The sequence below is a fragment of the Egretta garzetta genome, unplaced genomic scaffold, assembly GCF_000687185.1.
Source record: "Egretta garzetta isolate BGI_Z169 unplaced genomic scaffold, ASM68718v1 scaffold447, whole genome shotgun sequence".
NCBI lineage: Eukaryota > Metazoa > Chordata > Aves > Pelecaniformes > Ardeidae > Egretta > Egretta garzetta.
Genome location: NW_009260397.1, coordinates 2,127,346 through 2,136,096, shown reverse-complemented (window position 1 = coordinate 2,136,096; position 8,751 = coordinate 2,127,346). Strand labels below are relative to the sequence as shown.

The following is an 8,751-nucleotide window of genomic DNA, read 5'->3' as shown; positions in this document are numbered from 1 at the left end:
TTCCCATGTTACAGCTTCAGATGTGGCTGCTGCAATGTAACTTCTGGCAAAAGCTACAAGCACTTAATTATAGATTAAAGGTTTTAAACAAGGGAAGTCTGAGGCTTTCCTATAGTGTCACCAGCACAGAGCTGATACTCTTTGTTGTGGGCTTTTCTAATCTCTAGTGACTGGTGAGCTTTGGAGCCTTGTTTGGGCTGGTAAGACCTGCAGGGATAGTGTGGGGCAGGTGCTTCTCGTAACACCTTCATGTGTGAAGACTGTTATGGATGTCAACAGCACATGGCAAATGTCTTACTGCTCTTACTGCGTTGCAGATTTCTGAAGGTTTTTCAGAGGGGATATTGCAGAGTGGAAGCGTGAAGCCTCAGGTGCCTCCCCATGCCTTGGCCCTCTACCAGCAGCAGATCACGAAAGCCCACGAGTCTGCCCGCGAGGACGTGCCCCCAAGCAAGCTATCGCAGTCCCAGCAGCAGCAGGCTGAGAAGGAGCAGCAACAGCCAAGCAGCAGTCCCAGGGGAAAGAGCAGGAGCCCTGCTGTCGGTGACAAGGAAGGTAGGAGGGTGCGCACATCGGTGCATGTTTGTCCACCCAGAAATGCCCGGGGTGTGCAGCTGGACGCAGCTGGCAGCTTTCCTCCTCTTAGGTGAAAGCTTGCTTCAACCCTTGAAAGCTCTTTAATAGCATCTTGAAGCAGGACCAGAGAGGCATGGCTAATTTCCCATGTTCATTAGACAGTACATCATGTCTCATTGAGCCTACAGCAAACACCGGGCCAGTGTCGAGCGCTGAGGAGGTGAAGATTGCCTTTATTAGCGTCTCTGCCATTCACTTGAGAGCAAAGGGGCCTGGAGGCATGCCAGGGCTCTGGGTACAATGGCTCTTTTCTACCTTGCTGGCTTTCTATAAAGAATGCTTTTAATGCTCAGCAGGGACCATTATTTCATTTAAAATCAATGCTAATACTGTGACTCGGAGTCCAAAGGTTCCTGTAAAGATTCCCAGTGCTTTCTCCCCGGAATAGCTCTGATGTGGTTTGGCTGCCTAATGAGCAATTCAGAGTTTCCCACCGTAGAGCATCTGAAGCGTTATTAGCTTGAGCACCTGGGGATCAAGGTTAAGGAGAGACGGGAAGTCCTGATGAGACCATCCTCTAAATGTGTTTTTAATTTGAGTGTCAGAGTCTGTTCCAGTTCAGAGTCTGTGTCCCTGCCCCTTGCAGCCAGCCTGCAGTTCAGTTGCGTGTGAAGATGAGATGCTGTGGCACCATCAGAAGTCGGGCTGGGTGGGTGCAATGTCCCCCAATGCTGGATCCTGCACGGAGATGGGTGCAGCTGCAAAAATTACCTGCTTATACAGGGAGATGGAAGGTGGATAAGTCTACACTGACAAAGCAGATCTGCACTGGACCTGGGCTGTGATCTTTGCTGGAAAATTGGTGCACTAGCTCACCCTCCGGTAGCTGGGATCTTAGCAGCCAGCTCTGCAGTGTCCAGGCCCAATTTATTCTTCAAGCAGTCATGCCCCTCTGGACAGAACAGTGTGTTGTTGGGGGGAGAAGAATTGGTTGGTGGCACTTGGCCAAATGTTTTTTAAAGAATAAATAGCACCGTGCGTGCATCACACTTCCAGAATACTTATATTCCAGAATACTTGCATATAAGCGAGGAAGGTGACTGCTCACCTTGAAAGAAAGGGAGTTCCCCCCAGGTCGTCGTGGTGTCACCCATGAAGTCCCATCTCCAGCTGTGCTCATGTTTGCTGCCCAGGTGGAACAGTGTCCCTCCAGCTCTCCCCGCTGGCAGCGGGTAATCAGGTTTGATCTCTTCCTGTGCCGTAATCCTGTGCAGATCTGGTATTGCACAGCTCAGCATCCTGGTGAGCTGGGTGGCACGGACAGTGCTCAAACCCAGAGCTCTGCATTGATGGCATCCCTGCACTGTGGCTCTGGCTTCCTGCTGGCTGCGGGAGGATGAGCAGATAAGGCAGATCTCTGTGTGTTAGGTACAAAGTAGGGTTTAAGTGTTGGAGGTCAACCATGCCGTTCTGTGACCTGTTGGCACTATTATTAAATGCAGGGATCTGATACCAGGTGGATTTTTTAGGGTTTTGTTCTCTGCAAAGCACTAATGATATGAAGCACTTCATTCTCTCCTCTCACACCTCTGTAGTGTTCTGAATCTTCCACGTTAATGAAACTATGCCTCCCTGTACCTCTGCAAACATCTCTGCAGGTCTTGGGCTCCACCTGTGTGATCTCCAAACCCTGTGTAGCTGTGCATGCGTGCTGGGTACCAGTGTGGGTCTGGGCTGCACATGGACCCTAGGAAACCATGGCCTGGTCTTCTCTGTTTGTGGTGGGAGTGCATCTCCCATTTGAAAACTATCAGGTTTGTGATGAAAGTCACCACGAGGGGAGACATGAAGTCCCCCATCGCCCTGGTTTTGATACGGGTATGGACTCCAGCAACTGCTCAGTGCTGTCTCTGCCTCTTGGAGTCCATCCTGGCTGTGGATCAGAGGTTAGAGGGGAGATAGCCAGATAGTCCTGGCAAATCTGTGCATGTCCCTTCCCTCCCCTGCTCTCTGAGGCGTCCCAGTGAAGCAGCAAGCATCCAGACTGCAGACATCATGCTGCCACATCCCCTCTACATGGACCTCGCATTAAATGGGAGAGTCCAGCACAGCCTACAAAGCCTTCAGGAGAGCAGCCCCATGCCACTTCCTAGCAAGGGGCTGGCTCTGCTAGAGCAGGTATTCCTGTTCCTTCCCTGCTTGATAAGAGAGGTTGAACTCTTGCAACCGCTCCAGAGATCAACATCCTTCACACCGCTCTGGATCCGCTTCAAAGCCAAGTCTTGCACACATCCTGGCCGAGGCGTTGGCTGCCTCGCAGCTGCTGGCTGGGGCCGTGTCGGCTTGGAGGACGGCCAGCCAAGCCGTACCTTCCTGAACACTGCCCTCCCCTCCCCTGCCTTCCAAGATGAGCTGCTAATCGCGGGGCCGGGCAGAGGCAGGCAGCCCTGCCTGGATCTCACCGACAGGCAGACGGATCCCTTTTCCCGTTGCCGAGTTGCCGTCGGGCATATCTTTGGTTATCGCTCAGCGGTTTGAAAGCCAGCAGTATGTTTTGTGTTGATTTAGTTGTGTTTCATTTGGCCTTTGTAGGAGATGGGGAGCCAAGAGCATTAATTTGGATGACGGATCATATAAACTCTGACTCCTTCGCTCCCATTCCAGGGGCTTGATAAACGGTAATAGGAACTCTCTCTTCCCCGTGTAAGTGCTATTTTATCAAAAGCTGGCTGAGTTACAGCCACCTTCTAATGCGGGGGCAATTAGGAACTGGCCGCATTTCACAGGCTGGAGAGGCGCGCAGGGGAGGGGACGGCTCCCGTGGGGAGGGGAGGAGGATGGGGCTCTCCAAGAGCCACCCAGGGTGCACGTAGCCTTGGCTGAGAGTGCCTTGGCATCAGAGAGCATCTTCAGCCGGGACATCCCAGCGCCATTCGCCCCCATGTGAGCAGAGATGAGCGGGGCTGAGCAGAAGGGGAGGAAATCAAGGAGTGTGGACATGCCAGGGACTCTCCGTCGGTCTGGAGGATGTGCCTGGGTTCCCCCGTACCGGCAGGACAAAGGGATCCTCTCTGGGATCCAGCGTGGGGAGAGAAGAGGCTGCAGCTGAGGTCCAACCCCACCAGGCTGCTGAGGTGCATGTGCCTGGACACCTCTGCCTGCCTGTAATGGATTTCTTCTCTCACTGAAGGGGACAAGAATAATCTCCCAGCTTCTGAGTACACTGAGCATTAATAATGATAATGCAGTAAAGCCTCATTAAATTGGGCCTCTGATAATCTACTTGCCCTATTATTAGGCTTAGCAGGATTCAGGCATCTATTTTTATCAAAAATTGATGGTTAAAGACTGGGTTCATTTGTGATTGCTATTGTTTACTGCCCAGTTTCTAATTTCTGGTCAATGTGGTTGTTGTGCAGGTGGGTCTGGGGAAGAAGGGCAGTACAAAATTAAGTGTTTATCGATTACCAGCAAATCCTACCAATCCTGCCTGTAATCCATCCGGAAAAGACGGTCTCATCTGTCTGCTCAGCAAAGCACAAGGATGCACTTGGTATGGAGCTGATGCAGATGAAGCCCCTTTTTTCCCCGGCACCCTGCAGAGCATGGCAGGGTTCAGGCGTCCCCAGCACAGCTCCTCCATCATTAGGCACTTCTTGGCTGCCAATCAGCCTTTTTTTATAGCCAGGGTGAACCCAGCCTGGCATGCAGTACACCCCGAGCCAGATAATTTCAGGAAGCTTTCCTGCCCCCACCCCCGGTGCCTTGCCGAGGACCAGAAAGCCGCCCTGCTCCCCGCAGAAGCATCCGGTTGCCCTGCAGAGCCCATCTTGATCTTCATTTGCCTTTGACAATCTCATGCAGCATGGTCGTCCCAGGTGTTTGGAGAACATCTGGTCACTTCAGGCACTGCGCATTATTCCCTTGCTGTCCAAGAAGCTGATGTGGTTATTTCTGGCTGCTTACCACAGCCTGAAAATGGTTTATAGCCGGCAGCCATCCTTTAAGAGCAGCTGAGCTTTTGCGTTGCGATGTGATGAGGGGATGAGTTTGTTCCCAGTGTTCCAGCACGCAGTGGTCGCTGGCAGTGGCCTGGGGTTCCCTCGGCACCCCACACCCCTATGTGCACTGCAGACCACGCTGTAACCAGTGAGCCGGGGCCTGCTGGATGTCCCGCACGCTGGCGGGATACCAACATCGGTGCCTCTTGGCTTTAACCTCAGCGAAGGGTTTGGCAGGATCATGGTTAATCCCCCCCCAGCCCTGATGGGATGGCTGGTGCGGAGCTGTGGGCCCAGCCAGGATCTGCGCAGGAGCAGTTTGTGTGTGGCCAAGCCCTGGCGAGGAGCTGGGCCCTGCGCTTATCCCAATGGCCGGCTGCATGCCGAACGCGGTCTCTCCTGGGCAGGGTGGGGGTGTCCATGGAGGCCCTGGCTGGCAGTGAGCACCAGCAGAGGCACCAACACGGACATCCGTCCTCCCTGCTGCGCTTTAAGTATCTGAGTTAAAATGCTGTCAAATCCAGGCAGCAACACTGAGGCTTTTTCTTTTTAGTTTGGCTGGGGAATTCAGCCCTCATCTCATGGCCAGGCTGGACTGAACTGAAGCCGCATCCCATGCTGGGAGCTGGCTCTGGCTTCCCTGCCCATGCCCACAGGGACCACTTGCCCATGGGGGCCGCTGAGCAAGCTGGTTGCTGTTTCCCTTGCAGAAAAGTCCGTGCATTTCTCGTCCATCGCAGAGGCTCAGAAGCTGAGCATGGAGCCGACAGCCACCTCATGCTGGCCCCCTGTCCTGTCCTACTCCCGGGATGTGATAAAAACCTCTCCTCAGGCGGAGCCCCACTTATTTCAGTATAACCCACCAGGCAAGTAAAAGCCGCCGGCTGCGTGGTGTGTGCCCTCCCTCCTGACCCAGGGCTGAGCACAGAGGCTGTGGTTGCAGCCAGCATCACAGGTCGCGCTCTTAAGTCAATGCAGCTTTCTGGGGAGGGGGTAAGAGAGAGCGTTCAGCAGAAACCTGCTAACACCTTGCTTTGGGCCAGCGCGGAGCTCCCTCGCTGGTGATGCAGCGGTGTGAGGGTGGTCAGGTGGGGCTCCCAGCTCTGGCCAGGGCAGGTTTAGGGACATGGTTTGTCACAGAACGGTGTGGGTGCTCCATACGCTGCCCTCCGTGTGAAGTCAGATGGGTTTTACTCCTTGCTGTGCTGTCCCTCTCCAGCTGGAGGGCAGACAAGTCGGGCACAGAACATCCTCAGACTGCAGAGGGGACGAGGCAGTCATTTAAACTATTCCAGTCCTTTCCAAAATGATCGTGTGACTTGGATCCTAGTGCAGGCTCACAGCCGGCCAGTTCCCCACCTGCAGCCCCTGCTCCCCCCCTTGCCCCTTTTCTCTCCAGTAAGCCGCAGCCACTCTGCCTTTCCTTGGTCTTGCTAACACTTGTGTTTTGCCCACAGGACACCCCATCCCGCTAAACCTGCATGAGAGCTCTCGCTCAGGGCTGCAGAGACTCACGAGCATCTCCAACCCTCCTCCTCTCATCTCCTCCACTAAGCACCCCTCTGTGCTGGAGAGACCCGTTGGATCCATTTCCCAGGTAGGGTATCAGCTGCGAGCAGCAGAGACGCCTCGCAGGGGTCGGCAGCCGCTCCTGACCTCTCCTCTTGCACCACAGGGCATGCCCATCCAGCTCCACACGCCCTACAGCTCTGAGCACGCCAAGGTCCCCGTCGGCTCCATCACCATGGGCCTGCCACTCACCATGGATCCCAAGAAACTGGGTAAGGAATTGGGTGGCAAGTGATTTCTTGTGTGCTCCGAGAGCAGCGGAGAGTGAGCTTGCTGGCAGCATAGGGGAAAGGAGGAGCACAGGACATGGCAAGGGAGCGCAGAGAGACCTGCTAAGAGGATGAAAGGATTAGTCCATCGGGAGAGCAGAGAAACAGAGAGCTAAATTTGTGCAGTATAGGAAAGCAGCAACTCGGTCAGGGACACATCCCAGCCTATAAACACGCTCTGGCTAATACTGTGATCGAAGGAAGGAAATATATTGCCGCTCGCCAGGCCGGTAGGATAAAGAGTAAATGGCCTGAAGTGAACAAAGAAAGTGTTTAGTCTGCAGATTTGGAAGCATTTCTTAACAGCAGGAGGGGATGGGCAAGGGACCAAGTCTGGGCGGGAGGGATACGGGCCTTATTTCCCACTGTGTGCGTCTCCTGTTATAAACCAGCCTTGGGTTTTCAACACCAGCCCTGTTCCCGGTGTGGGCAGCACCCGGCAGTGCCTTCGCCAGGGTGAAGGATCCGGCTTTGCTCGCCGGTGGTTGTGCATCCAGCTGACAGCCGCAGCCTCGGGGAAGTCTGTCCCAAAGTGGTGGGAACAGCAAAGGCGCCAAGGAGGTGCCGACCTGGGGCTGGCAGAGATGAAAGCCTCGAGCAGCCGAGGGCTGCGGCCCCGTGCCTTGCACCTACACTGATACGTGGTTAATGTTTTCCAGTGCCTTTTCCTGGAGTAAAGCAGGAACAACTTTCTCCTAGAAGCCAGGCCAGCCAGCCGGAAAGTCTGGTTCTGCAGCCGTCCCAGGAGGGCTCCATCCTGCGGGGTGAGGAGCCAGGGGTGGGAGATGCGTGCCCCAGCGGTGGGATGGGAGGGATGCTGGCACTGCCGAGCCTGGCGAACGCCACGCTGGCTGCGGCTGCCTGGCGGTTTCAGGTTTGATTTCTGGGGTTGTGCCCAGCCAAGGGGATCTCTTCGCCCATTTTCTCCAGCATTGCGGCAGATGGGTCTGTAAAACATCTCGGTGTTTCCAGCCATCTCTCTAAATCGGGGCATTGGGTGTTGATCCTGGTGGAGGTTTTGTATTCAAGGGGCACCTGAAAATCTGTTGCTTAAGACAAAGCAAGACCTGTTTAAATTCCATTAATTGTTTTATTCAAGGTCTTCACTGTTGCTCTTGCAGCTGGGCAGGGACCACATTTTGTTTAAATATAGCCCTCCCATCTTTCTTTCCCGATCAGCTAGGCAGAAAAAAATAAATGCAAAGGTGTTGCTTTTAAGTGCAAATTCTGGTTTGTGAAACCATCCAACTAAGACTGAGTGCAATGGGCTGGCTCCAACCCGGGACAGATACATGCAAATGAACTCAAACCACCCCAAGTTGCATCTCTCCAGAGATCTGTTCTGATCAAATCAGGAGAGGCTGAGACAGGCCGTGCTTTCTCCAGAGCCCATAAATCTGCTTGGTCCCTCCACAAAAGCAGCAGGGAGATGATAGCTTCAAAATACACATTTTTTCCCACCTCCCAGCCTTGCACTGGCAGGGCTGGGTCCCTTGGGGGATGGGGTGGAAAGAGCTCTGCAAAGCACGGGCTTTAACACTGATATCTCTTGGAGGGCTTCCCCTCCAGTACCTTGGCTTGGTAGAGATTGGGTCGAATCCTGTGCTTAGTCAGTAGTCTTAGCCCCCTAGGTTTTGTGCTGAACTGCAAATCCAGCCAGCAGCTCACTGGCTTTGTGTCCTACAGGTACTTCCCTCAGCTCTGCCTCGGGAGGGAGCATCACCAAGGGAACGCCCACATCCAGACCCCCTCCGGAGTCGCCCATCACCTACCGAGGATCCATCACACACGTAGGTCACTTGTCTCTGGCAGGTTTTGCTCCCTGGATGCTGGTGGCTGCGGCTTGTGGTGCTGGCCATGGGGGTTGGGGGGTTGTGAGGCATGCTAAGGATGCGGCATGGGGCTGAGCAGCACGGCTCTGCGATGCTCCCATCTTGTGGAGCCCATCAGAGGGGCCTGCGGCCAGAGCCTTTGGAAACAGCCTCTGCTGGGGCTGGCGCAAGCGCTGTCCCATGAGCCGAGCCTGCACAAGAGCAGAGCTCGCCAAGCAGCGATGCAGAGAGTTACAGCATGTCTAAACCCCCCTTTGCTTTTCATAGCTGTCAGGAACAGAGGCGAAAGCAGCTTTAAATGGATCTGGGAAAACAATCTTGCCAGCGCAAGAAAGTGGAGTGGAGAGAAGGAGGAGATGGGTGGAGGGCCCAGGCCGGGCGGAGGAGAGGGGGAGGCTGCGAGGTGCATGTAAGGTAGCAAGGTCTCTTGCCAGGGCTGAGCGTGCTGCGCTGGGGGTCCTCCCCAGAGGCTCGCTTGAGCAGGAAGATACTTTGGCACTAATC

At 54.5% G+C, this 8,751-nt stretch overlaps 1 protein-coding gene across 1 annotated transcript in view; it reads left to right on the top strand.

Annotated features, from left to right (window-relative positions):
- Window positions 1-8,751, top strand: part of NCOR2 (nuclear receptor corepressor 2) — a 188,012-nt gene that overhangs the window by 151,412 nt on the left and 27,849 nt on the right. Inside the window, exons 22-27 of the mRNA XM_035898548.1 lie at window positions 318-555; window positions 5,288-5,443; window positions 6,035-6,174; window positions 6,253-6,358; window positions 7,075-7,179; window positions 8,102-8,205. Coding sequence (XP_035754441.1) covers window positions 318-555; window positions 5,288-5,443; window positions 6,035-6,174; window positions 6,253-6,358; window positions 7,075-7,179; window positions 8,102-8,205 — 849 coding nt within the window. The remainder of the gene's footprint in view (window positions 1-317; window positions 556-5,287; window positions 5,444-6,034; window positions 6,175-6,252; window positions 6,359-7,074; window positions 7,180-8,101; window positions 8,206-8,751) is intronic.